Genomic DNA, 27,627 nt, shown 5'->3' on the forward strand with positions numbered 1-27,627 from the left:
TAAGTCCTGCTCGGTTGAGGTCGAATTTCCTAAGAGTTCCGAGTCGGGTCATGAGTAATATTGAGGCTGAAAGCATCCCAAGTCAATACAGGATCTGAACGTCTGAACATGCATCGCGATCGTACTCAACCATTGACAGATACATTGATTCATTTGTTGTTTAGACCCCGCCACAAGGTGACCTTTAAGCCTGGAAGTACTTTCATACAATACAGATGGAATTGAAGGATGTCTACCACTTGGTTCCTGGTCGTGTACGGTAGCGGCCTACTACCGATAAGAGCTTGGTGCAGAAAGTCTGCTTCCTCGACTTCAGTTGAAATGAAATGGTTCTAGTCACTCGAGACCCAACTTTCCCCGGATTTGAGGTGTTTTTGACCATAAACAGCTACTTTGGTCGAAATAGCAGGAATATTATAGACACGTGGTTCTTTTCTACGTAAGTAGACGGAATTCGCCACGTGAGTTCACTCACCTGCCCTCAATCTCAGTCTGCCAAAAAGTCAACGTCAAGTCAGCCATTCTGTCAACGCATAGCGCGGTGCGCTTGTATCACGACCACTCTATTTTCCTTTATAATTAATAATGTCCACCCTTCCGAAATCAACACCTCTTGTTGCTCCCGGACACACACGTCCAGTCACGCACCTCTCCTTTTCTCCAGTCCATGACGATGGCACGTATCTACTCATCTCCAGTTGTAAAGATGGAAATCCGATGTTGAGGGAGTGGACCGGCGATTGGATTGGAACCTTCCTAGGACATAAAGGTGCTGTCTGGAGTACCAAAATCTCCCCAGATGCAGCAAGAGCAGCTTCTGGTAGTGCTGATTTTACGGCGTGAGTCTTGCATTTCCCTTTCAATCGGGTATACCATTGCTGAACGACTATCACAGAAAGGTTTGGGATACATACTCTGGAAAATGCTTACATTCCTTTCCCCATAATCATATTGTTCGAAGTATCGCTCTCTCCCCAACGTCGTCGCATCTGTTAACTGGAGGTCAAGAGAAGAAAGTCAGGATATTCGATCTCAATCGACCTGATGCCGAACCTGATTTTCTGACGGAGGGTGGTGCCCTCGCACACGAAAAAACCGTAAAAAGTGTCGTCTGGGTTGGTGAACATACTGGCGTTACTGCTGGTGAAGACGGTATGATAAAGTGAGTAATGGCAGCCTTGATTTTGATGCCAGGATTAAACGTCGTATATCAGGTGGTGGGATCTTCGAGCGCGGACATTGGCAACGAGCGTCACGTTTCCAAATCCAATCACCTCCATGGAGCATTCCCCTCAGACGGGACGACTTGTGGTGACGTCTGGAAACACCGTCGCATTCATTCATGCGATACCTTCAAATAACGGCGTTCCCTCGCATACTCTCAATCTCCCCTATTCTCCGTCATCCGCGTCGATCCACCCTATCCTCCAAGATCGCTTTGTGACCGGAAATCAAGGGGATGAGTGGGTCCGAGTCCACGGGCTGGATGGAGAAGAGCGTGAAGTTCTCAAAGGGCATCACGGACCCGTCCATTGTGTTGAATTCAGCCCAGACGGTGAAATGTTTGCGAGCGGAAGTGGTGTGTGCTCTTTTCTATAGTATGGGGCTCCGCTGATCTGTTGTACCCGTTGTCAATCGTTTCAGAGGATGGTAAGCAGCCGTTGTGTATCTACAGCGTTAAATGGCCTTATGTTTTCCTCGATAACAGGAACTATTCGATTATGGCAGACAACGCCGGGCAAATCTTACGGCTTATGGCAAGGGCAGACGAACGGTGGCTAGAAAATGGAATGTTCGAGTGGATATGTACAATTGTGCTTCCTTATTGCTATGCCTGCATGACTACTTATAATATCGACTGTTTCGCCACGAGCATTCATTTGGCTGCAAAGTGCCGACTGGTCACGTGTACGACATCCACAGGCTGACATCCTCGTTACGTCATAGTTCTCAAATATTCTGCTAAGATATGACTGTTCCGCTTAACTTTCTTCCCCGGTCCTAACATCTACGGCTTTGAAATGACAGAAAATCACACTCACCGACGTTCATCTTCGGGTCATTCTCACACCGCTCGCTCTACTTCACCGCCGTCTCAAACCTTTCATCCTTCAATTCTCCCGAGATCCGTGCCTACACCTTGCCTTGTGGAATCTGTGGCCAGCGCAGCTCACTATTCTGGTGCACGGGTCGACGCAGACACTACTAATCATCGACGGTCCAATAGTGACAGGCGTTCGAGCAGTCACCTCAACGTACAAGAAGATCACCGCAAAGTAATGAAGGATTTGAAGGAATTGTACGAATGTCGAACAACTGTCGAGCTTCTAAAGTCATCCTGGCACGAGCAAGCTATTTTCGAGGTGTGCGAATAACTAAATATCTCTTCTACAAGTTACTGATAGTCGGGCTACGTATGTATTATCTAGGACCCTCTGGTGAGTTGCAAAGGGTACGATGAGTACGCTGCTCAGGTTTGTGCTTCATCCTCAAGCTAGTCAATCTTCGATACTCAAGACGCTCACTACACAGTGGTTTGGCTTGGTACGTTCCATTCCTTTCGGAATGCACAACCATGCCTCATACTCCTCCTGTTCAGCCCAAATTATTCTCCAAGTCGGAAACGTTATCTACCCGGATTATGTCTTCCACAAATTCTCCGAATCGACTCATATACTCTCAGAAGCAAGAATATACATTCCGATATCTCGGTAACAAGAAGGTCGGTGTGATTCTAGCCATTCAATATCAAATCTCTGACATACGCCTTCTTCACAGGTGGTCAACTCGATTATCACCGTAGATCTGGACGAGTCGAACCGAATAATCCGTCTGGTCGAACAATGGGACGGGAAGGATCTTCCAACTAGATTTGGTAGCGGTTTCTTACGGAGAGCAAACGCTAAAGTAACACCGTGGATAGTGAGAATTCCCAAGAATTGAACGATGAATTGGCGTTTATTCCCAGCGAATGATAACTTACCTATGTGGGGAGTCAAATTACATGCAACCTGTCAACGACATATTATCTACTTTGTATTTTTATGACTCTACTGTACCTATCTTTTTACGTCCAACAGAGTCGATGACTGTCAAATCGACTAGGTTGTAGCCTTTTTTAATGTTGTACCTTCTATCCTGTATCAGAACTGTCCGTTATGCGTTACAGGCTCAATTTAGGCCACGGAAATGGCAACGTTACGCGTTACCAAACACGGGCAGGAAATGATAACCGACCCGACTCCGAGGTATATTGCGACGGGGCACGTGGCTACTGCGGATTGCCAGTGCGCAGCTTCACAAACATGGTAAACTAAGCCTCAACTTGAATCCGGTTCCTTTCCTTCCCTTCTATTTCTCGACCCATTATTTCCATCATGCCCAAGGGCGCACCCCAGCCCACAGATATTGACGAGAAACTTATCGCTCTTCGGCGGCGAACAGCAGTGTATGTTCTTCACTATAACCGCAGATTTGAATCTTTACCTCTTGGTTCGGTTCCTACAGACAAACGAGGCCCAAGGAAAAATCAGAGAGGCCATCAGGTGAAAAACCTTCTCGTCCTCCATCAGTTCCGACCCAGCAACAACGTTTGTCTCCGAAAAGACCTCATCAAGTAATCATACAACGGCCATCCGATGCAGATGCTGAGGATTTTTCTCGACTCAATATTTCATCACATTCTTCTTCACGACCCGTGCAATCATCTACCCAGTCGAATCCACACTCAAAGCTCTATAACCCAGATCGTGATCCTATTCCTACCATGCGCCGTACCGCAGAGCCTGAATCAATGTCGCAGACCGCCAGCAATGGCCGACCAACTAGGGATACTGAAGGGTCAATGAAGCAACTTTTCGATCATAGGAAGGACAATCCGGTGCGATTTTCTGTTCTTGCTCGACCGCAACAGCATGGTCAGCGACCTGTGCCTACACCGAAATCCTCCGGCGAATATATTTCAGCCTCTTCGACTTCATCGTACGCTGCCTCACAAGTTTCTTCCACCTTCACCCTCTCATCTACGACCGATGGCTCTTCTGTCCCCTCCGCACTCTTCGATCGGCAAGACAAGCCCCATGAGGAAAGCTCGGGGACTAATGCCTTCGCTCAGCAACTCAAGAGATTGTATCGCACGATCACAATCCTTGAAACCAAAGTTCAAAAAGAGGATGTTGATGTAGAGAAAGATAGCCGGGACAACAATCGGATCTTGCTCAAGGGTAAGAATGTACAGCTTGAGGAAGATGAGGAAGAGAAGGAAAGGGAAAAGTGGACACGGCAGATTGAAGATCATAAACGGTCAGCCAGGCTCATCTTCATCACCACTTGTGACTGACTTACCTACCACGGGGTCAGACTCATTGAAACGATCCACTCTCTGCTCGAAATATCTCTTGCACCCTCTGTTCCTGCTTCCCTTCGAATCATTCCCAAGAAGTATAACATCATAGTTCGGTTGTGGACGTTTGGGTTCCATAAGCTCCTCGAGAACCTTCGGCGGGCATCCCTCACATCACCTCTCGCTTTGGAACATTTACAAGATTTCATCTACTTCGCGTACACATTTTACACTGGACTACTCGATGAACCACCGTTAGCCCAGTTCAGGCATGGCTGGCTGGAAGCATTAGGTGACCTCGCGCGATACAGGATGATGGTTGCGGGCATGATCACTGCGGGAAACCTAAGTTCCGCAGCTTTGAAGACTTCAGAAACCGCAGTTAACGCAGTAAAGAAAGAACTAGCCGATGGCCAGCTCGTAATCCCCACTGACACTGGAGCAAAGTCCGTGAGCAACGCACCCGCAGCTCGCATCGACGACTCTCCTTCACCGAGCGTCGGAATTGCTGCAGCACGTGCACTTGAAATTGAGCCAGAGGTCGAAAGATGGCGCTCTCTTGCTCGAGATTGGTACGGTAAAGTATTGGCCGAGCAGCCTGGAGCCGGAAGACTGCACCAACATTTGGGCATGTTAAGTCGTGAGCTTCCTGGAGAAGAAATAAGAGCGATTTATCATTTTGTGAAAAGGTGCGCTCCGTCTGTGTCTGTGTTCACACTTATCGAGTGGTCTAACCATTTGACTGCAGTATGACAACACTTCGTCCTTTTCCTTTATCTCGTGAATCAATCCTCTCGATATGGTCCCCTGAAGCTCAGGCCAGGCGCCAGTTATCCGACGCCCGTCTTCCAGATCTCTTTGTGCTCCTACATGGAATGCTTTTCACCAACATCCAGCTGGATGATTTTCGTTCGACTCTCTTCCGTTTCGTCGAGCGACTTGAGCTTGAAGGTGCCGAAGAACGCGTATGGACCATGATGGCCGTTATCAACATCAGTTCCATCCTAGAGTACAATAAGCCCAATGGCATTCTCAAGAGATGTGGTGGGATAACTTCAAGGGAATCTGCTACTGTCCCCGTGCGAGTCATGACGAAGAAGGAGGCCGGAAAAGATGATGATAAGATGGATGTAGACGAAGACAAACCATCCGATATCTCCCCTCCTCCTTCAGATGCTGAAACAGAAAACATGGAGCAATCGATGGCATACAAGCTCGCATTGGAACTAACTTTCTCGGTCCTTTCACACGTTCTTCGACGACCGCATCGGAGGGCCTCCCTTTACGCCAAGAAACGGCTAAACCCGTATCTTACTGTTATCTTGACATTTCTAGCGACGGTCCTTAAGCACGAAAAAACTCTCGAAGTCATGGAGAAGAGTATACCCTGGGAAGAGTTAACAAGTTTCTTCGCCACCATTCCAAGATCTACCATGCACTCTCAAGGTCTGATGGACCCTGTAGTTTCTCGTCCCGATGGAGGTGATCGATGGATGATGCTGACTTCCTCGTGTGCGCCTCCACTGCCGGAAGATTGGTGTTTAAGAGGTATGGAATGGGTCGGAAGAAAGGTATACGAGCGTGGCTATTGGAAGAGCGGCGAGGATAGACAGGTTGAAATTGAGGTGCTTGATGACGAAGAAGCGGAACCGACGGATGATGGGCGGATTGAGGATGGTTCTGAGGACGAGAATAACTCGGTCACCAAGAAACGTTATATACGGATTGCTCGATGCGCTGTCACTCTGGCTGACGTTGTTAAAGGATTTACTTGGGTAGAAGGCTCTAGGGAATGGAGAGTTGAAGGAGAGCTCTCTGACAAAATTCAACAGTGGAAGGAAGAAGAACAGCAAGAGAAGGAGGAGGAAGAAAGGAGAAAAGTCGGTAACTGTTGGGTCGATGATTCTATGGATATCGATGAAGATAGTTCTGAAGGATATTTGGAGAGCAGTAGTGACGACGACGACGAGTTAGATACTCCGGAAATCCGAGAGCTCAAGGTAAAGTTCTTTTATAATCCGGTTTACGATTATGTTACTCATCCCCAATTTTAGGCTCGTCGAAGGCACTTGCAGATGTTGCTCCGGTCTTCACAAATGGAATCCAGTCGCTCTCGTGTCAAGCGTGCATCCAGGAAAGAAGGGAAGAGTCACCCGGTATTGCCCATCCAACCGGGATACACTGTACTCGTTGTGGACACCAACATTCTTCTATCCTCTCTATCTACTTTTGTGTCCTTGGTGGAGAGTCTCCGCTGGACCGTCCTCGTTCCTCTGCCTGTGGTGATGGAGCTGGACGGGCTGAAATCCAATGCATTACCTCAGTTGAGCCAAGCTGCTGATGATGCCCTCAAGTACATCACTTCCCATATTCGCTCCTATAGTAGTTCGCTCAAGGTTCAGACTTCAAAAGGGAACTATCTCACATCTCTCAACGTCCGAACAGAGGAGGTTGATTTTGCGAGTGGAAAATCTGAGAGAAGTATGGATGATCTCATCCTCAAAACAGCTATCTGGCACGATAAACACTGGATCGACCGATCTGCAATGTTAAAGTCAGATGGTATTCAAACCGTGGCCAATCCAATCAAAGTTGTTTTGCTCAGTCTCGATCGAAATTGTGAGTCCAACACTTCTATACACATTCTACCGCTCACTGAAGCACTTGCCTTTATAGTGCGCCTCAAAGCCCGTTCGAGACAGTTACCGGCTGCGGGTGAGACAGATCTTGCTATGCTTCTTTCCGATGGCACGTAAGTTACGCCAGTGGCTGGCTTGCTCTTTCCATCCTTCCCCTCTCTTTAGCACACGCCCACAAGCAACTATGAACGTCCCGGGGTTTGGGTATCATGTCTTGATGCATATCCCTCATTTGACCCTTATTTCTCGCTGCATTTGGGATCCAAAGAGGGTCGGAAGCTGACCCTCTCCTTACCCTCTGGTACTCTGAAATGGCACGCCACCGATGTAGGCGATGTATCTACTTTATATCTCACCTGCATTCACTTCTTCATACCCGGACAAGTATATACCTGACATGTGTTTATATTTTTCTGGTCGCTGTTGTAATTTTATGGTAACACGAGAATACAAACTTGGTTTATAAAACATACTGATATTCGTCGTGAAAAGCAGCAAGTTATTGTTTAACATGAAGTAAAGGAACTCTTGTCTCTATTTCTTTGGTGGAAGCATTCTCGTATTCGTCTTCGATGTCGTCTCCGAGTTCAAATGCAGTATTGGAGGTATTGGGACTATCCGATGATGGCGAGGCTAGAGAAATGTAATTGCTGCCCCTTGCGGGACCGATTCCTTGTTGCTCTTGATGAAATTGGCGTCGAAGGAGGCAAAGGCCAATGAAGTAAGTAATGGGTAGGATCTGATAAATCTGTTAATATGGCGACGGTGCTGACAAGGGAAAGCCTTACCACTGCCCATGCTTTCAAGGCTATATGACACCAGTGTGCTACACTTGGACGTCCAGTTACTCTTTCCCATTCGTCCATTCCGCTTCGGACCTTCACAAGTTTGGATACATTAGACAAAGACAAAAACTATCATGGCGAGCCCCTCACCTGGAAGAAGGCAAGCCCAATGACAGTCAGCCCAAAACAAGCATGTAAGATGTTAGACGGTGGATGGGCAGATCGACCTGGAAGCTTTCGCTTTGCGTGGATATAGCGACCAAGTAATATCTGAAGGAGATAAAGACCAAAAAGAAGGAGTCCACATATCTGTTGTGATCTGTCAGAAGGGCTCTCGCCTGAATGAATCCCTAACGAATACATTACCTGGTGGGCATCGAGAAAATGCGTGGCCTGTGCATCGAACACTGCAAGAGGGCCGAGAAACCAACCAATAGAGATGACGGGCAGACCGAGCAAATAATTCGAGATGTGATGGACTTTGAACCATTTTGGAGTGATGGTCCTGGTCCATCTCGCCGCCAGCGAACCGATAGGAAGGAGAACAAGGAAACCAATACTGGCTAAAATTCCATGTCCCAGTACGAGCAATTCGTGTGTTGTATATGGGATCGCTGGCTCCGTCGACTCGACAACGGGTCTAGAAGGCTCATCCGATCCAATATCAGATTCATGGTGTACATGCTGAACCAGGTCCTTGTTTAAATCAAGAACAAGACGGCCTGCAACATAGTGTTGCAGCATATGAACGTCAGGAGCCGAAGAGTTTGGGCGGAAATACGAGAAAGCCCATATGTGGTCCGTCAATAATGGGTCAGATCCCATGCCTTGTATCTGTCCATGATAGCGCTGTATCTCGAAACTCATAGAGGTGTTGGCGTGTGGATGCCACTGCGCGGGGAGTGGCAAGGGAGTGGATGAATGCACTGAAAACGCGTCGAAAACAAAAACTCACATTAGCCGGTTTAAGTTCGGGTTGCCAAACTGTGCGTGCGGGGTTTGGTTCATACACGGGCTCAGAGTGATTCGTTGCAAATCGCGTAGATATGGTCGTCGTTCCGTCATCATTCTCCCAGAGTATGACCACATGGCTGTTGGCCATCCTACGTCCAAAACCGCTGTGAAAAATGTCAGAACATCCGAGAAACGAGATTGTTGATCCGCGAGAGGAGATCCTCACAGAGACAACCAGCCAGCGGGGCCTCGTAAAGGTGTCATTTGGTCTGCGGGCAGAGGACCATAATTAGTCACGATGGGCAAGAGTATAACAGAAACGCACATGTTATTGAATTATCATGGACGGTCGCATTGACACACAGAAATCGGTTGCACCCGCCATCTCCCTTCAACTTGGCGCCGAGGGCTGAATTTATCAAAACGAGCCATAATGATAGTAGAACTGCAATATGGTGGAGATGGCGCGACATGATGGGAACCGAGGCGTAGAAATCATACTCATGCACGGTTATAAACTTCCTCTAGGGCTGGGTGTGCTCCTAAAGAAAAAATAAGTACAAATGGACGATGTACCCACATTCCGACCTTGAAGTTCACAGTGAACTAGTTGGGAAAAAGAAGCGTGAGAAAACCATCTCCAGCACCCAACGAGGGGCGTAGAATCATCCAAACACTTCCACGTTACGGGGCACGGGTGAGAAGTCTATGTGGCAATAACACAGGGGAGGCCCATCTTCAAATTCCGGATATGCGGCCTCCCCAAGTAGAATCAAAGGATGAAGATGGCCATCGTAACGCACACCAGTATCCAGAAACCGTCATGTAATCCAGAGTTTCAAGGGAACCTTAACAAGGAACTAGGATTCACATACTCACGCTGAGTGTCGGATACCCACGAATTTCTACTGGCCTATCAAGAGCATAAATTAACAAATGAGATGGGAACACAAAAAAGATAGTACACAGATGCAGCATACAAAATCGGGATGACCGTTACAGTGGTTTAGATTGCAGTCTGGCCAGCACGTCAGGACTCAGCGATATCCATGCATTTCCCCCAGTTCCCCCGACTACCACGAACCCTGCATTGATTGCAAGAGCGCAAAATTCACGGAACTTTGTTACTCCGGCTTTTCTGTAGACCATGCCGTCCTTCTGAACCAATTCAAGAGCGATCACGGACCGTAAGGGTCTGGCAGCTCCGTTTTCGTGAAATTTCTGTAGAGTTCGAACCAAGCTTTGAATGTGTGGGGGGATGTCAAGCTCAACCATATCGCCTGACTGTTTTTCTGATTGAAGATTGAATAACGAAGGAGCCCCCAATGCAGGCGTGGATGTTGAGCCAACGCCAGGTGAGATTAACTGTTGTTGCAGTCCGGTAAAGACATGCTGAGCTATGGGGTCAAGAACAGGAGTAGTGGTCGGGGGAGTTATGGGTGGCGCGGACGGGGTACGGGAGGGGACAGAGTCTGTCTTTGTTTTGATGTTAGGTGTATACATGGGAGGGACATTCTCAGTAACCCCCTCATTGATTGGAGCGGACACGGATACCTCTCCGCGCTGCTTTGTACGAGGGGTAAAGTTCGAAGGTGGCATTGTGAAAGTGAATCTTGAAGTGTTGCAAAGAGATGCAGATGTTGGCTGAGGCGGAAGGGGAACATCATTGATGGGCAATTCAGGATCCATCATTGGAACGCGGTCATCCCTTAGATTGTTCAGGATTTCAACGTTCCAGTCCAAGAACGTAGAAGCTTGAGCTCGCAAGCTGAGATGTGCTCCGGGGGCAGAGGGGGATATGACAACGACGTGATACATACGGAAACGAAGGATAGAAATGGGATACGCGAAATCTCGATCTCCAGAGATGAGAAGTATGGTTGAGTCAGCATACTCATTGTCGATGGCAAATGCTAACATGTCCACTGTAAGAGCGGTTCGACTTGGCCTAAAGCATTTAGAAACAATGGCGCACCAATCATCATCTGGTCAGCGACATTTTTGCGACCATTATGTGGGCAGTCGACAAGGCTGACTCCAGAAGACTGCAATTCCGACCGCAACATAATGGTACGGGGTGAGGACAGTTCGGAGAGGTTTGAGTAACCTCTAAACAGCTTTATAGGTCCAAACTGTTGTGCCACCTCCCGAATTCGGTTCACGATGCTGTAACCAGAGACGTTGGACGGTGGGCGGCAATTCTCTGGACATTGCAAGTGTTTAGTTTCGGTCTCATATGCTTTGAGAAACAGCGCACCGTAATCCCAGAAAACGGCAACCTGGCCTGCCCTGCCAGACATTGTGATAGAAAGGTGGTGGGTGAGAGTGTCAATAAAGAATGACTGTTAGCGCTAGCACCCCCGAATCTGAAGGGGCTGTATCAGTATTTAAGTACAATTGTATTCACTTGACAAGAGCTCCAGCGGCACTTGTTGCCAACAACTAAAGCTGAAACCGGCGTTGACATAATAGAGGAAAGCCGCAGCCACTTACACATTCCAGACTTTCTCCGAAAGTCGAATGTAAAGCTTGGGGCAGAGGAGGACCCATGGAAATAGGTGGGAGCAAGGTGGATTTCAAAATCGGCCCACTTTCGGGATTTATATTTTATGGTAAGTGGATAGCCCTGAAATTGGTCCTCCTAGTAGAACTCTAAAAGACGGGGCAAAAACCATCTTTGGCTACTGTACATCAATGAATTCCACACATCATCGAGCTCTTCAAACCCTTGTCCAGTCCTCAGTACACGGCGTGTCACAAGCCGACTCAGTCATCATCCTCGTTTTGTTGGACGACGCTGGAGGGAAGGAAGATTCTGGGATCCGATGGAGAAATACAGAGATGATATCGGGGAATCGAAAGGCGTGCCGTTGAACCAAAGTCACTCATAGCGAGGAAAGAGTATTCCTTTACAAAGTCGCCATTTTCCAAAAAATAGCTGATGGGAAAACCGACTGTCCTTCCAAAAATGGCCCTCAGTACGTGCACATACTTCAAATTCAGTGACAGATATGCAGTATCTGTAGAAGCTAACGATTGTGAAACCACCTACACAAGGTGTGGTATGAGTTAGGCGCGGATGTATCGATACCCAGCCGGTGGAGAGCGTTACGGCGTACAGGAAGACTTGGTCAAGTTAAGAGCGTCGCGGAGAATCAAGAAACGTGGAGAGGTCCAAAGGAGGACAAATGAGTCAATTACAAGAATGTTTTTACGTCTCTTTCTCTCGGAGTCCGTCACAGAGGTTGGCAGACCAGGTGATGGAGATCCGGAAGGGTGCTGTCAGTTGGGACGTGGTCGGCGTGACGATTGAAGTTGAAGAAGAATCTGCGAACAGTTTGTGAACGGAACGTCCAAACAATTTGATGCGTTCCGCCCGATATGGCCTTCATCTCATGATCAGTCAGAAGCAAGTGAACCAATCGTTTCTGTTTCGTGGTCCCTTTTAGGTTGTTGACGACTTCCATGTTCCAATTCTTCTATGTCAGAGCACAAGCACTTAGATTGGTGTGGGCTGAACCGGTAAGCGAAGAGCTGAGATTGCATGCGCGTAATCTCTGTCACCCGAAAGAAGATGGTAGTGGGTGGCGGAACGCCATAATGTCGACTGGGACATTTAGAACCTCCTCGGATAGAAAAAAAAGTAAACGAAGCAATAGCGCACCTACGAGCTTGTGATCGACAACATTGGTGGTGTCTTCTCAACTGGCACCAGTAAAAACATGGGACTGCCGCGAAGTCGGTGGATGAGAAAAACGAAAATTCACTGCCAGAACTTGATATTCCTGCATTGGCCATTATAGAGGGGGGAGGGGTCAATCACAAGACAAACTGCACTTTGAGAGTAGCTGCATGTTGAAAATGAATTTACTGTATTCTCTTTCCAAGACGAGCTAAATGGTAATTAATGGTTGGTCTATGAGTTTTCTTCGGCATTGGCTATGCAAGAACTGTTCAATGCCCGTTCAAGCGAAGATCTTATAGTTGAGACACACCGTTGTCCTCATGCAATGGAACAAAGCCTGTGCTGCATTCTGACATGTACTGACTGAGTGTGTATCTCCAGTAGCTGCCCAACAACCCAACATAGCGCTGAGCTGTGCACCACACATGGTGTTCACAGGAGCTAACGAAAAAGTATTCGGTGAATTGGAAGAGGCTGGGGAGAACCGCAACATACTTTTCTTCGGGCGAACTTTGAGATTTTTTATGTGGATAGCCATTGGGTTCCCACCACTGAAGGTGAAAGATTCGAAAAACTTGAAAGGAACACGCGTTTTGCTGTCACCACGTCACGCGCTTGCGCGTTTCTTCCGTTGCCAGTCTCGACTCTCCACCAAGTCTCCACGGTCTCTATACGCTGTTCCGATGAAGATAACCTCCAATGCCACCACAAGTAGCTGGCCAACTGAAGATGCCCGTATGCGTTCACAGAGAAAAGGAAAGCTGGACGAAAACGAGACGGCGGCACAAAGTCCCAGAGTGTTAAGTACTACTTTAAAGTACTGGCAATCCAATAGTCTAGGACCCCCCATACAACAGGACCTCCTCCTCTCAACTTTCTTTTCAGTTCAATCCCGCCAAAAGATATCTTCCCTTCAACCCACACGACTGGAGAATTCAAGCTGCAGCAAAGCATACTCGACGGAGGGGTGGTTCGGACAGCAATGGCGGGAGGTAAAACGGGAAAGATGACGTTGATTACAGCCCTGATGCAAGAGGCTCACCGACATAAGAGCTAGATGGAAAATACAAGAGAGGAGCATAACATTGGTCGTAAGTATGCAATCGAATCGCTGAGACGAGTTCAACAGCCTCTGGCCCTTCCGAATGCTAGTTGTCAAGAAAATAACCTTGCAGGGACCTGCATAGAGTGTCTATGGGTGCAGTCTTGCAGATCGCCAGAGCAATGTAGAAAACAGAAGGACCGCGTACATAGACTTCAACGACAATGAACTCAAAAAACTCCTTCCCATCCTCTAAGTCTGCGACAGACGCAGATAGAATACTGTACCGGTAGCTGCTAGCCTCTGTCATAACGCTGAACTTCGTGGCTCTCTAACTCGACCAGATTTTCGCCACATGTTGGAATGATTCGCCCATATCTGTTCGAGAAAATATTCTGCAGGACAAGATCCGTTAATCCACTTTTCAAGCCACCATTCTGCTGCCATCTTTATTATAATTAGCACTTTTCTATCCAGCGAAGGGTCTTGATAAGGTCAGTGCTAGCGACGTTGCAAGGTTAAACATGGCCGTGAGTGTTGTAGTTGCATTCCCATGGATAGATCATAGAAGCTTGACCGCTAGTCCTCTGAGTGGTTCCAGCGTTCGTTGCTCATTATGACGGAGTAAGGCAAAAAAATTAATTCTATATTACATATATGTGTACATGTGTACATGTCATTTTCGATTCGCGCGTCTCAAACAGCTCCACGTACTCATCCGGTTCTGCATTTCTTTGAAAGATGGCTTCCACTTCTTCGATGAATAGAAATAACTCTGGTTTGTGAACAGTTCAAGGAAAAAGTTCGTTCTTCTGATACATCCGCATCTCATATAGCTGTGAAACGAATCATGCAGGAGGCTCGAGAACTTGCCGACGATCCCTCGACAGACTATAGAGCTGCACCACTAGAAGTGTGTTCACAAGTTATTTCTGAATCTTTCGAAGCAGCTGACATTGTACCCAGGAAGATATATTTGTTAGTCGCAATCCAAACCATCTCTCGGTCGTACTTATCGTTTACACCCCAGGAATGGCATTGCACTATACGCGGTCCCCAAGGCACCGAATTTGAAGGTGGCTTATATCATGTTCGCATTTTATTGCCTGCGGAATACCCGTTTCGACCACCATCGCTCATGGTCCTGACACCAAATGGACGGTTTGAATTAAACACAAAGGTAACTGATTCCCTTACAATCCTGGACATGCATTTGCTCAATCATTTCGAAACTCAGATTTGCATCAGCTTTACGAACTGTGAGCGACTTTTCGTTTTCCACTGTCATCGCCTCACTTTTGATGCGATTCTAGACCACGAGGAGTTGTGGCAACCAGCCTGGGGAGTACGTACCGGTGGGTCTTGATATTCTGCGTACTCTTCCGACATTCCACTACTAAGTGAATCTCTCCACAGCTATCGTTGGCTTACAAGGATTTTTTCCCTTAAAGGGGCAAGCTGCAGTAGGGGTAGGCTCGGTTGAGTTTCCTGCGCCTGAACGTAAACGGCTAGCTGAACTGTAAGCTTTCATCCGCTTTACACAGACTTCGCAATTTACCGTTGGTATAGCTCTAGAAGCTGGACATGCCCTCACTGCCAACAAACCAACCTGGAGATTTTACCAGATCCAGTCTCAGTATCAACCTCGCCTCCCTCAACCGAAACACGAGAAATGACTCGCAGTGTTGAGGCTGAATCAACGGAAGAATCTGCCAATCCCTTGCCCTCGCAGCCTGTCCGCACTCTGGAACAGCCAGTCGATCATTCTTTCCCTTCTCAACCCACCTCCGCTTTTGCAGATATCACTACCCCCTCACATGCCCAAGATGGCCTTGAGAGCGGTACTCCTTCGGTGGACCCTATTCCGTATCCCCCACCCCCAACTCAAGTTTACTCTAGCTCAAATAGACCGCCTTTCTTGCTCGACACCGCTATCTGTGTTCTTCTGGTGTTGGTGTTTGCGCTGATTTGCCGACGGATGTTGTGATTTTGTAATTTGCAGAGTGGAGATGAATGTATTTATGATCTAAGGACCATAGCCACGATTTGACAAAATAGCATACTGACGAACCGTACTTGCAGCCAGACATGTCGCGAAACATTTCAATTACTACCAGCATGCGACCCAAACTACTTGACAAGCTTTTCTTCCCGGGGACTCCAACTTCATTCGGCTTACTTCACTTCGCCCAAAAGTATATTCCAAAGACCCCCATACCTGCCACCAACACCATCTGCCGAGAAACATGGCTACGCGACACCGTCCTAATTCCGATTGAACGCAAAGCCGGTGCGGTTCAGACTCACTGTAGGCGGATGTTGTTGAGAAGCCCTCAGTGCGGGGCACTACGCAACGATCTGGGCGTGGCAGCCTTAGCAGCCTTTCAGAATCGCACCGCCTTCCTCCCCACCTCTCGTAAGGGCACGCAAGAGATCTCCAGAGGCACGAAACCATTCATTTGGTGGGATATCCTTGGTATTTTTAGTTTGTCGATACGTCACCTGCCTCGGTTTTCAAGGCTGTTTTCGTAGGGAGAAGTCCGAAAGCGTACCCAAAATGTTTGAACACAACGAATTGTATCAACAAGGTCATATACTTATATACTAAGTATCAATGAAGTACTGGAGATTGATTTAACCATGCAACCTGAACAATAGACACGGTGTCCCTCCTATCTATTTGTTCTTCCCGCGCTGACACTGAATATCAACGTCTCTTCGTCCTCTAGATTATAACTGGCGATGGTATTCTTGTTTGTGAGCATCTTGCCGGCGTACGACAACCGAATTCGGGACGCAGGAACACTGCTTCCAGCATGTTGTAGGATACGGTCACGCAGCGTTGACACCAGGAGATTCAAAGGGAGATCAGGGATAGTAACCACTTTGCCATCCAACTTCCATTCCGGTTTGGATGGGTCATTTGGCAATTGTACTTGCAGCGATATAGGGTGCTGAAACGCGGTCAGTGTTGAAATCCGGATACTCAAAACGTATAGGAAACTTACAGGATGCATAGCGATCCAGTCTTCTTCCGAAAACATGGTACTTCCAGGCATCTTATTGACCCTCTGTCGTTTGGCAGGAGGTATCTCATCTTCTCCCCCGCCTTCCATTTGATCAGCAGTTCGGGTAACTCCGGTTTGGAGTGCGCCGTTGGCAGCAGCTAGCGCCGCAGCACGAGATGGATGCACACCAGGAGGTTGATAGCCGAACGGCTGGGGCGCTTCAATTCCTTGGAAATGTAAGGGCGGAAGCATAACCGGAGCAGGTTGGTAAGCAGATGCTGGTTGAGGGCCCGAGGAGACGGTCGCAGTGGAGTACGCCGGGTTACTTGAAGCTTGAGGAACAGGAGGCAACGATGCGTGCGGTGGAGGGAGACTGGTCAAAGGGGGCGGTGCAGCAGCAGGACCGATGCCAGGTCCCATCGCGTTTGCCTCTTGGCTGTAATAGAAATAGAACGGCCATGAGGAATGGATATCGGTGAAGTCGAACATGAAACTTACGGTCCAAGTCCTTTGGCGCGGTGAATGGCCGCGATTTGTTCGTCGAAATTGACATTTGTCGAGAACTTGTCCAAGGTATTTGCTTTCGATGCCGTGTGACCATCCCAAACAACCTTCTCCCTCTCTTTCCTGCGTTCCCGCTCTTCCTCTTCCTCCTTTTTCCGCCTCTCTTCATCCGCCTCCGCACCGAAAATATCCACACGAGTTCGTGCAAGATTTTTCAAAGAGGACACGACATTTGCACCACGCTGTAATTCGGACGCCTGTGCCTTGCGACGCTCGAGATCATCGCGTTGTTCTTTCCACCTTGGATCCAGGAGTTCGATGCGCATGTGTTCTTGCAGTTCGTCCACCGGAATTTGTTGACCACATATAGTACATTTTGTCATAGCAGTCTTTGCGTTCTTTGCACCCACTGTATACAGCAGATCAAAACGTCGAATAAAGGTAGGCAAGCAGAAATACTCACGTTTTGGAACGTAATCCGTCCTGATTTTCATCGGTCCACCCGCATTGGTCGAGCTCGCTTGTAACGCCTTTGCTCTTTCAATTTCCCTTTGACGCTCTTCTTCGTTCTTTCTGGCCCGTTCTTCCATTTCTTCCCCTTCGTCATCGCTCTCCTCCATCGCTACATCGTCAATCGCCATTCCTGCATTACCGACGGCAGCGGCGGCTTCAGCTTCAGCAGCAGCTTGCTTGGCACGGTGCGCCTCCACGTCCTCCGCCGTATTTTCCATGATCATAGCTGCCATTCGTTTCTGTGCCAACGTCATATTTTCGACTTCTTGCACACTCATCGGTGGGGGTAATTCTGAGGTCGCATCAGCCACCGTGAATTCAATAGTCTGCACAATTGCATAGTCATGCCAATCAATCTCGGCGAAAGCAACTGTTATTGAAACATTAGCATGGACTGGAGGCCAGATATAGGCACTCACTTCTCTCCGCCTCTTGGTCATCCAATCGTTTCTTCTCCTTTTCTCGTTTATTTCTCTCCCATTTCGCGTATTTGCGCGAAATTTCTAACGTCCTCCAACGTGAACCATCGTCAGCACGATTTTTCAAGTCTTCTATGGTATCCTTGTTTGGATGTAAGACTTTGGTGTACTGATCTACGAGTCGGTTGAAATACCCAAATAATGAATGAGTCGGCCAAAGGAAATCAAACTGGTAGTTCCGTCCTTCCTTTGCCGAAAGAGGAGTAAGAAAATTGCGCCCTCGTTGAGCCGTGAATAGCGCAGTGAGCTTCATAATATCACTAGATGCATGTGTCAGCAATGGAATAACCAACAGCTCGAGACGTACAGGTCAATTGCGCTGATATTCGGCATATCCAATATGAACTCAGGCGTTGGTGGTTCTAATGCAACGTCAACGATACTGGTTTTACTGGGCGTGTCTGGACCTTCCGTAGGAACTTCTTTGCCCTGCGGAGTCTCCTCTTCTCCCCCTCCTTGAAAAATCTTGTCAAGTTTGTGTCGATAATAGGCATGGTAAGGGTCGGCCGGATTCAAAAAAGAGAACTTTGGGTCAGATCGCTGACCCTCCCGTATTTTATCTTCGAACTGAGGTGGGTTTGCAGAACGAGCGATGAAAGTGGCAGTTTTGTCAATAACCGCTGTAACCAGAATTAGAAGTAGTTGTTCCGTCAAATTAAGAGTAACGTACATTTTATTTCTGGAGGAGGTAATATAAGGCCAGTAGAGAACCTCGAAGGAGCCAATTCTGGGGTACTGGTTCCATTAATGTGTCCATGGGCAGTGACTGCAGCCATGGTGTTCAAGGTGAAAAGAGTGGATATGGATATTCCCACGAGGACAACACTTCTTCCGCCTCCATGATGTTTGGCCCATTTCGAGCCTCACACATAAGTTCAGGTGGCCTTCTCTGGTATGTTAAATCAGAACGAATTTGCAGTTTATGTTCAACCTCGAATAGGAAGATACCTTGGAAATTATCTGCCACTAGAAAGGCGAACGCTCGAACAAGACTAAAGAAAGTGGATGCCGTGATTGAAGCGGTTCGAGCGAGTGGGGTCGAATGTGCAGCTCTAGTTCGTCGTTTCCGACCTTTCATACGTCGATTATCTTATAACTAGCACCTTAGGACAGAGCACTGGAGCTTCCCAAGGAGCACGAAATGCCTGCACGCGACAAATATACCGTCTTTTCACCTCATGAACGAGGCTACCGTAAAGGTATACACAAAGTACCTAAATGGACAAGAGCGAGTAGCAAGTAAATCTTGCGTTATATGGCTTGTTGTTGATCTTTTCATTTCTAGATAACACACAGAACGAACCCACGGGGTTTCTAAAAAATCCTGCCTTTATTACAGTTGATAGTTCCTCCGACTATCCCTCTTCTGCCTGCTGAGCTAGATCATCCCCAAAGCTCTAGTCTCCAACGGAAGGCGACTGGTTTGCATCGCTACCATAGACAATTGTCTCTGGCACCTATGATAAACTACACGAATAATTTTCTATCAGAAATGTTCGTTTAGGCCCTGTTCAGTAAAAAAAAGCTGCAGGTTTTTTCGTACCTTTAACTTTGGTATCATATACGCCTTCAGTTCATTACAAAGATATACACAGTACTCAAGCGGTACTGACACTAAGATTCTAGACGCGCCACCGTCTAATGTTTAGTATTTACGGATTAACGCTTAACCAGTCAACGATTGAAGAGTCCATCACGTGGTCATTCTCTTCTCCGAACTCGTCCTTGTCGACACTCACTCAAGGACCAATGTTGGCAAGACTTCCTCGTCATTTCACCAGACAACATATCACGAAAAGATGGATAACATCTTCGTGCTCTCGACGCTCTGATGCGCTCTTTATGGTCAGTCTATCGCTCAGCAGGTCCACTCGCACTTCTCAATCTCTACCCGATTCAGCACCGAGACACGCCTCATAACAACCCCAACGTCAGTGATGAAATTTGTTCAAGCTATTTCAAAGCTAACAAGATTACTTTAAAGATACCCTTCGCATTCACACCCGACAACATGAAGCGCGCGCAAGAAATCATCTCTCGGTATCCCCCGCAATACAAGAAAGCTGCTGTCATTCCGCTTCTAGACTTAGGTCAACGCCAGAACAAAGGTTGGACCAGTATAAGTGTTATGAATTATGTGGCAAAAATGCTCGAGATGCCTCCTATGCGGGTGTACGAGGTTGCGACTTTCTATACAATGTTTAACAGGTGCTGTCTCTACGTCTCTTACATTACTCCGTGCATCACTTAAAACTGCTATAGAGAGGCTATTGGCGAGAATCTCGTGCAAGTCTGTACAACAACACCGTGTATGTTACGCGGTTCTCAAGAGATTTTGGACACGATTTGCAACCAGTTGGGGGGTATCAAGCCGGGAGAGACGACAAAGGATGGGAAATTTACAGTCATCGAGGTAGAATGTCAGGGTGCTTGTAGCAATGCTCCGATGCTGGTTGTTGGGGACGATTTCTATGTCAGTTCCAGGACCGCCTAGCCTCGAAGAGTATTCACTTATTTCAACCTTCAGGAGGACCTTACGCCGGAGACAACTAAAACCATTGTTGAAGCATTTGCAGCAGGTAACAAGCCCAAAGCCGGTCCTCAGAGCGGGCGTTATACAAGTGAAAACTCTGCGGGTCTCACAGCTCTCACAACCCCTGTGCGTACTTCGGCATTTTTGAATATAATTGAAACCCATAAACTATTGTGCAGCCTTATGGTCCCGGAGACTTCTGCTCACCGGAATTCCGATGATTCTTGGCCTTCTTTCCTGCGATGTATTTATGTAAGCACTGCGAATGTTAGACCGAGACCATCGAATCTCAATCATCTCCTTCTCCGTCGTCGTACCCAAACATACCCTCTCCGCTCTCAGGAAGCCTTGCAATGATGTATCTATAAAAGTATCAGGATCGAGATGGTCCAAGCTGGACGTATACTGACAATATTTCTTCCTTGAGATCCTCGCAATAACGGTCTAGATGTCATGTTAGCATGGAAAATTCATGATTTCGTCGAGAGAAATACTCACCGAGAGGTAAATCGGATGGATCGTTTCCTAAACGAATCGTGTAAGGTCTTACCATGACGCCGGTAAACATCACTCACCGAATGGCATTTCAATTTCATCCGCAATGCCTTCTATGCCCACCAAGGTGAAAGCTACTACGGATACAATGGGAATCGTCATCCAACCAAGAGTGTTCACCAGAGTCAATGGCAGAGCAAACAGATAAAGGGTAACACATTGCTTCAGATGAATTCCATCTAATACTGTGTCAACTTGCGCTTAACGACTTCAATGGGAACGCACATGAACTTGGGATAGGTGTGTTTGCAACCCGTTCCATCGATGTCATCTGATCGACCATGCTTTGGATGCTATGATAGATGTGAGAATTCGATTATTGGAAGATTTCACGACTCACATTTGATTCATCGCATTCGTACCTTGATTTGAGTCATCCATCAGAAAGAGTGGCTCAAACGACAGCGATAACCTCACCGGCAGGGCCCACCGTTTCCAGGAGACCCTCACGCCTGAACCAGAACAGAATACGCGTCAGCTCATGAGCAATCCTGAGGAAAAGAGACGTCAGCTGGATCAAAGGTAATTCAAAGCTAGACATACAGCAGCGGTAGAGGTAAAGAGGCGTGTTCCGAGAAAGCATGAAATTCCACTGTCCGATGGGATTCTGACAATAAAGGTATAGTTGCTCCAGAAACTTTGGTCTTGCTGCGTTTCGGACGCACTCGTTTGGTGGCGTTATTTCGTGCGCTCTGTGTACCAGTATCGCTTACGTCGGAACTTACTGTTGCCTGATAACTGGACGAAAGCTGGGTTTTTGTGACAAGGTTCCCGACGACATCGAACCGGGCAAAACCAGAAGGTAGTATCCCGTTATAGTCTTCCCAATGTAAACCATCTTCATCCCGGACGTAATGTTTTACGGCAACGGCGAAAGATAAACAAAGATGAAGAAAATTTATCTTCATGAGACGAATCTGAGAAGTCAGAAGTGGGGGATTATTTTCCTTCATGTTCGCGAGCTGGTCCGCAGGTGGGGGAGCAACGTTGACCCAGACACTGTCGCGTACGGTCAGCCAGGTAAGTAATACCCTGGCGCCACTCACAGACGGGATATGTTTCGGATACTGGAGGTCAAGCTGGAGAACGATTTCCTACCATCCCACCACCGGTCATAAGAAGAGCTGAAAGAGACCATGAGTCATTTGCGACGCCACTATGAAACGAAGCACACCTGTTCCTGCAGTGAGACAAGTATCATACCATTAGCGACCCGCCATTAACGTTTGAGGCGATCACTTCAACTGTACCTAAAGACGAGGATTAGTCCGACCTATAGGGAGGTTCAGACTCAATAAATGTATCTGGGAATGAGGGCCTCACCACTACCGATAGCAATGGAACGACCGAGTTCGTCAAGGCGATTCGATAACCTTTTGACCAAGAGTAGGCAATAACAGTTGAGAATATCGTATTCGTAAGGACAGGCCAAAAGATTCGTGGTATGACCTGAAGAGGGATCATTATACAGGGGCGGGAAGGTATGTGGAGGTTTCCAGACTCACGCTGCCTTTAATGCGAAAGACGTCTGGTAGCCTTCGAGATATGATTCAGAAAAACCTCAACGACTTGAGTCCTTAAGCAGAAGTTTACCATGAATACTGTAAATGATGTAAGGACAGCAATTCAGTCGGTGATGAGGGACCCCACCTTCCGTAGATGCTTCCTCTTCGGCTAAAGGCCATCACAGTTAACAGGATACACGTCCTAAGCAAAAAGAAAAGAGATTCACCCTGAGCGGCGATAGAATAGAGGAAAGGTTTAGGTTGTTGGCCATTGGTAAACGGTCGTAGTACTACTAGTCAACGTGGTGTGTCCTGGTGTGCGGATTATCACGTGCCTGTCGCGTCGATAATTTCTGGGCTTGATCAGGCTTGATCTCCACTCTCGCTCACTCGCAATCATGGTCCTGCTGGACGAAGTGCGAAACGCAACTCAAGCTCTGAAAACAGTGGCTTCGTCTCACAAAGACAAAACCATCCTTTCTGTCGTCGAGCAGTTATCTTCCAATCTCACTCTGCTAGTGAGTGTTTCCAAGTCGATTTTGAAATCTCTTTTCCGAACGTGTTTTGGCTACTAGGAATTGTCTTTTCCTTCCTCAAAATTATTAGAAAATCTTTGCTTGCAGTTTCGAAAGCCACTGGTTCCCTTGTACTCCTTGTTCACTGCTCACGCTTGCCGGTTCGCCGTCACGTTATTCGCTTTCATCTATGAAGACAAGGTTGAGAAGAATGAGGATGATGTGGTCGTTTTGTTATGGGAGAAAGTCTTGAATGCTATTCTTGCTGGACTAGTGGTGAGATTCTCTCATGGACAGAGACCACGAGTACAATTAATGCTCCTCGTCACCTAGGATTACCTAGAAGACTCCTCTGGTATGATCCTTTAGTGTTTTGAATCTGGACACTTTGAACTCTGTCACTCCAGTGCCGAGTAAATCAGTTGTTGCAGACATCTTTTATACTCCACTCTGTCAAATTTATTTCCGATCCACGACTTTCCGGAGGGAGACGGACATCGAGTTGAGATGCACCGTAAGTTTCGACAACTATATGCGCCACATCTTGTTAAATCCGAAGAAAGATATACATACTACTCTGCGTGTCGATCACTGACCACCCCGTTAACCAGCGGAGGTTGAGTAAGGTACACTTGAGTGACGGGTGAGTACTGACTTTATTGCCGACTTCCTGAACCCTTGCACAATTGCTCATGCGTACACCCAGAAAGCTTCTCGGTCTTACGCTATCTCGCACAAGAGGTCCATTTTCTACAGAACCGCTATTAAATTTGGTGCTCAAACAATCTTTAGAGTACTTGGCTATCGAGGCGTTACTTGAGCTCTTCGCCAGCCTTTTATCGGAAAAGGGACACCCCGAATTCTTGAATAATGTATTCGATGCTGAGTTATTTCCAGCGCACAAAACGCTGCGATCGATTGTGGGTACGGCAGGAAAAGTGGATTGGGAACAGATATCCTGTCAGATATGTCAAGTCCTTGCAGACATGAATATTGCATAGTCTGTATTCACCGATGTCTTTCATCGGCATTACTGACTTAGCATCACTGACTTCCTTGCAGCCCCCAGCCTTTTCGAATAATCAAGTCATCTATTACTGGGAAGATTCCGAGTCCGGTTGGTCAACTCTATGTCGATGAGAAAGGGTTCACATCTAATATAGACGAGGTAAGCTGTCGTTTTCTCGGTCAGTAATGTTTCTGAGATAATCGAAAGGACGACGCATACGAAACCTTCCAGGTTCCTTATCTAATCATAGACAAGATACGCTTTTACAGCTACGAACACTCTCCCACCTGTACAACATTTACCTTTAAACTCAAATCCACCCCGAATTTCGGGCGGAGAGGTGCGAATGAGAACGGAGAAGTTACTTGGACGATCGACATAGAACGACACCGCCTGCAAGCGTTCCTCAAGGCTTTGAAGGCTCGAAATCTGGTATAGACCATCTTCTCAATTCAAATGATGGTGGTGACGCCCTTAATTCCCTTAGGTTCACCTTATCGATCGACATGAGCGGAAACTATCCAAAAATGGCGATGAACTGTCGTTGGAGCTTCTTCCAAGCTCCGGGACTCTGTCGGTTAGTTCGATGCTTCTTACCACTGAAACTGCTTTCAACTTATCTTCTCAGGAGAAGATACAACAATGTACGTGAACTTAGGACGTTGCAAATTCCCAGCTCAGCAAAATACACAGTTTGTGATTTTCCTTCGGAGAGTGTCCTTCCGACTTCTCCGATCGTGGTGCTAGAAGACTCCACGCAAGTTGACGGGTGTCCAAGGGCAAAGATTGCGCCATCCTCTCCTAAAGTTGCCCTTTCTACACCACCCGATATTCTTCAGGGACATTCCGAACAGTTAGATACGATGTTGGATTCTGAATTGCACGGTCAGAGGTCCTCTGAACAAGGAATCGACGGAGTTAGAGGACTCAAACGTGTTGGTTGGTGTTTCCATTTTTACTATAAAACTTGATGGAAATGAATGACGTTTCCTTCAGCTGCCCAATTGTCTAATTCGCCTCCTTCAAAGCGTAAACGATTGAAAGCCTCCGAAGGTCTAAATCAACGACCTCAGCCCTCTCGTGGTAAGCCGGCGGATGAAGACCTGAACAACATTGCGCCTCCGGTGTTTGTTAAGTCTCCCAAAGCGACGAAACGTTATGGGAAGAAAACACGAACGTCATCGCCTGAAGCTCCCTTTGATGGAAAGTCTGATTACGAGCAAATTCCCGCACTACAGGTAGCCTTCAAGACCTCGAAGAAGACGCAGGCGGGCGAACGGAAATTGATGGGAGCGGCCGTACATCGAAAGCGCGGAAATAACGGTCTGGCATCCTCCCCTCAGCGCGAAATGAAAAAAGAGAAGCAGAATGGTCCAGGTGCGTCACATACAAATGTCTTTCAGGACAACTATGACTGGTTTTCGTTCGTAGGGAAGAGACAGAGAAATGGCGCAAGGGGAAACGCAGAAGCGGTCGATATACACGAGTATCAACCTCGCAGGTCCGCTCGAGTCAAAGAACAAGGAAATTTGAAGGTGATATTCATATTACCCCAGCTCAAAACAGTGCCGGAATGTCATTTCTCTTTGTTCATTCAGATTGACTACGGGGATCTTTCCGATGAAGCACAAGGACGAGTCACCTCAGCCCATTACAAGGAAAAGGAAAGAGTGAGAAGTTACCCGTCGATGCCATTCCTTTCCCCTTTTCACACTCGGTTTTGTAGAAAGAAGACGTCCAGATTTTCTATCAGGATACTGTGACTCCACTCAAGGCAGAGAAGTTTGATTGTGATTTCTTCCTTTTCTAATCTTTTCGATAGTCAGATACGAGTGAAAAAAGGTCCGGTCAAGTCTCTAGGAAAGAACGGAAGTTGGAAACGATCGAACTTACTTTGTGCGACCACGGTGATTCACCGCAACTCCAATCAGATAACCCCAGACCGCCTCGCCCTGAGGACATACTTAAACAGGATGGGAAGTCAAGAAGGAACGCCGAAGTCATTGACGTTGACGCCGAAGAAGATGCCACTGTCGTACACGACGATCTCCAGCAGCAATTCCCATGGTCGCCCAACCGGCTCCAACAAGCCTTGAAATCCCCGATTCCTGATCTTCCGAAGGCCACATCCTCCAAGGGCGGGGCGGTGTCAGCCGTGAAGTCCACTGAAATCCAGCAAAAAAAGCTTCTTAATGATCCCGGTCCTTATAAAGCACAAACTATTATCGCCAAAGTCTCCTTGAAGTCTGGTCACGTTCCTCCCTCGAAACTCGCTGGCTTCACTTCTAAGACCGTGAGAAGGGTTATGAACAAAACTGTCCCTACCAATAAGTCTGTCGCTTCATCCGCCGCTCCCACTTTAAGTCCAGAACCGGTGAATGAGGATGCCATCGAAGATTTTTCGAGTCCCAGACCGCCAGAACGGGGTAACTCACCCATGGTGAATCAGAATAATGTGGACCCCGCTTATGTTCCTAGGCCGGCAAAGACTGAACTATCTGAAATGCCCTCTCCACGGCCCCCACTGGCAGAACATGCTCAGCCCACTCCAAGTCTTGTCAAATACACGCCCGACTTGAAGTCCTTACCGGAAGCTGCTACCTCTGCGAAGTCAAAGGAAACTTCCACAGTCCTCTGTCTCTCTGGATGTCATGCAAGTGCTGCTGATAATGAACTGGACGTTGCTACTCTTGATAAGAAGTCCACTTCGGACAACACGCCTGTTCTCTCAAAATCCTTCCGTCGCCTCGAAGTCACAAGTATGGTTGAGCATGGTCTTCCTCCCCTTGAATCGTCGGTGAAGGCACGACCAGTACAGGTATCTGGCTTTACTTCCACACCTGTTACCAATGGGTCAAAGTCGGCCGTTCGGCGCAGAGATTCTGGTATGGTGTTTTTCTCGGTCGGCTATGATAAAATCTGATCAAACGTATCAGGACTTCGTCGAATTCCGGAACGCAATGGCTATGGTCTCGACCTTGGCCCACATCATAGGAAAAAAGAGAGGACTGCCGACATTGTTGACGTGAGTGTAACAGATTTTAGTTTTCGCTACGCCCTTCACTTAACAAACCTCTCCCATTAGGTCCTGAACAGCATTCAGCAGGTACGTCCTAGTGGGAATTCTGGGATCCAGTTGATCGAGTGGATGCATGTTTGTCTACAGGTGCTCATTAACAAGTTCACTAAACGAATCCTTGAAGTCAAGACAGAAGTGCGCGTAGGACGAGACAATATCCTTCGTGACGCTGCGGCCGACATTGAAAGTATGCGGATTGAAAGGTAAAAACCTTTTCCAGATATGCTACTGACGGTAATCTGATTGTTGTTGATTAATCAGCGCCTCTTCCTTCAACGAGTTTTTGGATCTCGATTCGGAATATTCCTCCTATAGTCAAGATGTTCTAGAACGACTTGAAGACGTGAACGGGGTGAATATCACGATTGTTCGGAAACTCGAGGAGATACTTGAGCATCATGACAGGAATACATTGTCAAAGAGGTTCCCAAAGACACTTCTTTCGCTACCTAATACCCTCACCAATCCGCAGCTTTGATA

General features: G+C 47.4%; 14 protein-coding genes across 15 annotated transcripts; 9 read left to right on the forward strand and 5 right to left on the reverse strand.

The window, feature by feature from the left end:
* The first annotated feature begins 479 nt into the window (after nucleotides 1-479).
* E1B28_008614 (uncharacterized protein) lies at nucleotides 480-1,902 on the forward strand. The gene is made up of 5 exons (XM_043153435.1): nucleotides 480-839; nucleotides 896-1,162; nucleotides 1,215-1,579; nucleotides 1,645-1,650; nucleotides 1,709-1,902. Exons 1-5 carry the CDS (start codon nucleotides 586-588, stop codon nucleotides 1,780-1,782), a joined length of 966 nt encoding a protein of 321 aa, XP_043008719.1. The 5' UTR covers nucleotides 480-585; the 3' UTR covers nucleotides 1,783-1,902.
* Nucleotides 1,903-1,994: 92 nt separating this feature from the next.
* Nucleotides 1,995-3,194, forward strand: E1B28_008615 (uncharacterized protein). Its single transcript, XM_043153436.1, has 5 exons — nucleotides 1,995-2,363; nucleotides 2,430-2,474; nucleotides 2,533-2,544; nucleotides 2,600-2,722; nucleotides 2,779-3,194. Exons 1-5 carry the CDS (start codon nucleotides 2,022-2,024, stop codon nucleotides 2,941-2,943), a joined length of 687 nt encoding a protein of 228 aa, XP_043008720.1. The 5' UTR covers nucleotides 1,995-2,021; the 3' UTR covers nucleotides 2,944-3,194.
* A 90-nt stretch (nucleotides 3,195-3,284) lies between these two features.
* E1B28_008616 (uncharacterized protein) lies at nucleotides 3,285-7,586 on the forward strand. Its single transcript, XM_043153437.1, has 6 exons — nucleotides 3,285-3,448; nucleotides 3,508-4,302; nucleotides 4,360-5,031; nucleotides 5,091-6,342; nucleotides 6,397-6,961; nucleotides 7,019-7,586. The coding sequence occupies exons 1-6, from the start codon at nucleotides 3,378-3,380 to the stop codon at nucleotides 7,096-7,098; spliced, it is 3,435 nt and encodes a 1,144-aa protein (XP_043008721.1). The 5' UTR covers nucleotides 3,285-3,377; the 3' UTR covers nucleotides 7,099-7,586.
* E1B28_008617 (uncharacterized protein) lies at nucleotides 7,481-9,193 on the reverse strand (the record flags this gene model as incomplete). The annotated part of the gene is made up of 7 exons (XM_043153438.1): nucleotides 7,481-7,720; nucleotides 7,770-7,859; nucleotides 7,917-8,075; nucleotides 8,133-8,657; nucleotides 8,722-8,884; nucleotides 8,947-8,989; nucleotides 9,046-9,193. 7 exons carry the CDS (start codon nucleotides 9,191-9,193, stop codon nucleotides 7,481-7,483), a joined length of 1,368 nt encoding a protein of 455 aa, XP_043008722.1.
* Nucleotides 9,194-9,277: 84 nt separating this feature from the next.
* Nucleotides 9,278-11,289, reverse strand: E1B28_008618 (uncharacterized protein). 2 transcript variants are annotated; one of them, XM_043153439.1, is made up of 4 exons: nucleotides 11,214-11,289; nucleotides 10,978-11,086; nucleotides 9,701-10,923; nucleotides 9,278-9,633 (listed from the first exon to the last, which is right to left on the reverse strand). In XM_043153439.1, exon 3 carries the CDS (start codon nucleotides 10,638-10,640, stop codon nucleotides 9,717-9,719), a length of 924 nt encoding a protein of 307 aa, XP_043008723.1. In that variant the 5' UTR covers nucleotides 10,641-10,923; nucleotides 10,978-11,086; nucleotides 11,214-11,289; the 3' UTR covers nucleotides 9,278-9,633; nucleotides 9,701-9,716. The 2 variants fall into 2 exon arrangements, with proteins under 2 accessions (XP_043008723.1, XP_043008724.1); XM_043153440.1 differs by having other exon boundaries at nucleotides 9,278-10,633; nucleotides 10,696-10,923; nucleotides 10,978-11,289.
* Nucleotides 11,290-12,511: 1,222 nt separating this feature from the next.
* On the reverse strand, nucleotides 12,512-13,000 carry E1B28_008619 (uncharacterized protein). The gene is made up of 3 exons (XM_043153441.1): nucleotides 12,901-13,000; nucleotides 12,716-12,846; nucleotides 12,512-12,659 (listed from the first exon to the last, which is right to left on the reverse strand). Exons 1-3 carry the CDS (start codon nucleotides 12,941-12,943, stop codon nucleotides 12,588-12,590), a joined length of 246 nt encoding a protein of 81 aa, XP_043008725.1. The 5' UTR covers nucleotides 12,944-13,000; the 3' UTR covers nucleotides 12,512-12,587.
* Nucleotides 13,001-14,125: 1,125 nt separating this feature from the next.
* E1B28_008620 (uncharacterized protein) lies at nucleotides 14,126-15,434 on the forward strand (the record flags this gene model as incomplete). Its single annotated transcript, XM_043153442.1, has 6 exons — nucleotides 14,126-14,225; nucleotides 14,284-14,627; nucleotides 14,685-14,706; nucleotides 14,761-14,802; nucleotides 14,864-14,966; nucleotides 15,017-15,434. Exons 1-6 carry the CDS (start codon nucleotides 14,189-14,191, stop codon nucleotides 15,432-15,434), a joined length of 966 nt encoding a protein of 321 aa, XP_043008726.1. The 5' UTR covers nucleotides 14,126-14,188.
* Nucleotides 15,435-15,535: 101 nt separating this feature from the next.
* On the forward strand, nucleotides 15,536-16,065 carry E1B28_008621 (uncharacterized protein; the record flags this gene model as incomplete). The annotated part of the gene is made up of 2 exons (XM_043153443.1): nucleotides 15,536-15,923; nucleotides 15,980-16,065. The coding sequence occupies 2 exons, from the start codon at nucleotides 15,536-15,538 to the stop codon at nucleotides 16,063-16,065; spliced, it is 474 nt and encodes a 157-aa protein (XP_043008727.1).
* Nucleotides 16,028-18,757, reverse strand: E1B28_008622 (uncharacterized protein). The gene is made up of 7 exons (XM_043153444.1): nucleotides 18,622-18,757; nucleotides 18,259-18,571; nucleotides 17,892-18,211; nucleotides 17,423-17,842; nucleotides 16,954-17,368; nucleotides 16,456-16,891; nucleotides 16,028-16,401 (listed from the first exon to the last, which is right to left on the reverse strand). The coding sequence occupies exons 1-7, from the start codon at nucleotides 18,725-18,727 to the stop codon at nucleotides 16,120-16,122; spliced, it is 2,292 nt and encodes a 763-aa protein (XP_043008728.1). The 5' UTR covers nucleotides 18,728-18,757; the 3' UTR covers nucleotides 16,028-16,119.
* Nucleotides 18,758-18,793: 36 nt separating this feature from the next.
* E1B28_008623 (uncharacterized protein) lies at nucleotides 18,794-19,269 on the forward strand (the record flags this gene model as incomplete). Its single annotated transcript, XM_043153445.1, has 4 exons — nucleotides 18,794-18,843; nucleotides 18,892-19,006; nucleotides 19,060-19,179; nucleotides 19,237-19,269. The coding sequence occupies 4 exons, from the start codon at nucleotides 18,794-18,796 to the stop codon at nucleotides 19,267-19,269; spliced, it is 318 nt and encodes a 105-aa protein (XP_043008729.1).
* Nucleotides 19,270-19,782: 513 nt separating this feature from the next.
* On the forward strand, nucleotides 19,783-20,705 carry NUO24 (NADH:ubiquinone oxidoreductase 24; the record flags this gene model as incomplete). The annotated part of the gene is made up of 5 exons (XM_043153446.1): nucleotides 19,783-19,881; nucleotides 19,936-20,159; nucleotides 20,214-20,424; nucleotides 20,479-20,610; nucleotides 20,664-20,705. The coding sequence occupies 5 exons, from the start codon at nucleotides 19,783-19,785 to the stop codon at nucleotides 20,703-20,705; spliced, it is 708 nt and encodes a 235-aa protein (XP_043008730.1).
* A 68-nt stretch (nucleotides 20,706-20,773) lies between these two features.
* Nucleotides 20,774-22,863, reverse strand: E1B28_008625 (uncharacterized protein; the record flags this gene model as incomplete). Its single annotated transcript, XM_043153447.1, has 15 exons — nucleotides 22,772-22,863; nucleotides 22,690-22,713; nucleotides 22,633-22,640; nucleotides 22,545-22,575; nucleotides 22,363-22,488; nucleotides 22,214-22,312; nucleotides 22,086-22,163; nucleotides 21,583-22,038; nucleotides 21,457-21,530; nucleotides 21,380-21,401; nucleotides 21,265-21,332; nucleotides 21,060-21,218; nucleotides 20,983-21,009; nucleotides 20,895-20,928; nucleotides 20,774-20,846 (listed from the first exon to the last, which is right to left on the reverse strand). The coding sequence occupies exons 8-15, from the start codon at nucleotides 21,990-21,992 to the stop codon at nucleotides 20,774-20,776; spliced, it is 867 nt and encodes a 288-aa protein (XP_043008731.1). The 5' UTR covers nucleotides 21,993-22,038; nucleotides 22,086-22,163; nucleotides 22,214-22,312; nucleotides 22,363-22,488; nucleotides 22,545-22,575; nucleotides 22,633-22,640; nucleotides 22,690-22,713; nucleotides 22,772-22,863.
* Nucleotides 22,864-22,942: 79 nt separating this feature from the next.
* Nucleotides 22,943-23,428, forward strand: E1B28_008626 (uncharacterized protein; the record flags this gene model as incomplete). The annotated part of the gene is made up of 3 exons (XM_043153448.1): nucleotides 22,943-23,062; nucleotides 23,120-23,335; nucleotides 23,393-23,428. 3 exons carry the CDS (start codon nucleotides 22,943-22,945, stop codon nucleotides 23,426-23,428), a joined length of 372 nt encoding a protein of 123 aa, XP_043008732.1.
* A 323-nt stretch (nucleotides 23,429-23,751) lies between these two features.
* Nucleotides 23,752-27,625, forward strand: E1B28_008627 (uncharacterized protein; the record flags this gene model as incomplete). The annotated part of the gene is made up of 12 exons (XM_043153449.1): nucleotides 23,752-24,059; nucleotides 24,122-24,227; nucleotides 24,276-24,500; nucleotides 24,556-24,712; nucleotides 24,762-25,007; nucleotides 25,065-25,445; nucleotides 25,500-25,738; nucleotides 25,891-26,953; nucleotides 27,005-27,093; nucleotides 27,154-27,174; nucleotides 27,235-27,350; nucleotides 27,409-27,625. 12 exons carry the CDS (start codon nucleotides 23,752-23,754, stop codon nucleotides 27,623-27,625), a joined length of 3,168 nt encoding a protein of 1,055 aa, XP_043008733.1.
* Nucleotides 27,626-27,627: the final 2 nt, after the last annotated feature.

The sequence above is a fragment of the Marasmius oreades genome, chromosome 5, assembly GCF_018924745.1.
Source record: "Marasmius oreades isolate 03SP1 chromosome 5, whole genome shotgun sequence".
Lineage (NCBI taxonomy): Eukaryota > Fungi > Basidiomycota > Agaricomycetes > Agaricales > Marasmiaceae > Marasmius > Marasmius oreades.

Bases quoted from the DNA above. Each gene is read 5' to 3' on its own strand.
- E1B28_008614 (XM_043153435.1), top strand. From the start codon at position 586: ATGTCCACCCTTCCGAAATCAACACCTCTTGTTGCTCCCGGACACACA. The intron at 840-895 runs GTGAGTCTTGCA...CGACTATCACAG, and splicing joins GGTAGTGCTGATTTTACGGC to AAAGGTTTGGGATACATACT. The intron at 1,163-1,214 runs GTGAGTAATGGC...GTCGTATATCAG, and splicing joins GGTGAAGACGGTATGATAAA to GTGGTGGGATCTTCGAGCGC.
- E1B28_008615 (XM_043153436.1), top strand. From the start codon at position 2,022: ATGACAGAAAATCACACTCACCGACGTTCATCTTCGGGTCATTCTCAC. The intron at 2,364-2,429 runs GTGTGCGAATAA...TGTATTATCTAG, and splicing joins ACGAGCAAGCTATTTTCGAG to GACCCTCTGGTGAGTTGCAA. The intron at 2,723-2,778 runs GTCGGTGTGATT...CCTTCTTCACAG, and splicing joins GATATCTCGGTAACAAGAAG to GTGGTCAACTCGATTATCAC.
- E1B28_008616 (XM_043153437.1), top strand. From the start codon at position 3,378: ATGCCCAAGGGCGCACCCCAGCCCACAGATATTGACGAGAAACTTATC. The intron at 5,032-5,090 runs GTGCGCTCCGTC...ATTTGACTGCAG, and splicing joins ATTTATCATTTTGTGAAAAG to TATGACAACACTTCGTCCTT. The intron at 6,962-7,018 runs GTGAGTCCAACA...TTGCCTTTATAG, and splicing joins GCTCAGTCTCGATCGAAATT to TGCGCCTCAAAGCCCGTTCG.
- E1B28_008618 (XM_043153440.1), bottom strand. From the start codon at position 11,020: ATGTCTGGCAGGGCAGGCCAGGTTGCCGTTTTCTGGGATTACG. The intron at 10,924-10,977 runs GTGCGCTGTTTC...TGCAATGTCCAG, and splicing joins TGCCGTTTTCTGGGATTACG to AGAATTGCCGCCCACCGTCC. The intron at 10,634-10,695 runs GTGCGCCATTGT...TGGACATGTTAG, and splicing joins CGCTGACCAGATGATGATTG to CATTTGCCATCGACAATGAG.
- E1B28_008619 (XM_043153441.1), bottom strand. From the start codon at position 12,943: ATGGCTATCCACATAAAAAATCTCAAAGTTCGCCCGAAGAAAA. The intron at 12,847-12,900 runs GTATGTTGCGGT...CTTTTTCGTTAG, and splicing joins CAAAGTTCGCCCGAAGAAAA to CTCCTGTGAACACCATGTGT. The intron at 12,660-12,715 runs GTGTGTCTCAAC...GTTCTTGCATAG, and splicing joins TCCATTGCATGAGGACAACG to CCAATGCCGAAGAAAACTCA.
- E1B28_008622 (XM_043153444.1), bottom strand. From the start codon at position 18,727: ATGGCTGCAGTCACTGCCCATGGACACATTAATGGAACCAGTACCCCA. The intron at 17,843-17,891 runs GTGAGTGCCTAT...TTTCAATAACAG, and splicing joins TGACCAAGAGGCGGAGAGAA to TTGCTTTCGCCGAGATTGAT. The intron at 16,402-16,455 runs GTAAGTTTCCTA...ACCGCGTTTCAG, and splicing joins ACTGGATCGCTATGCATCCT to CACCCTATATCGCTGCAAGT.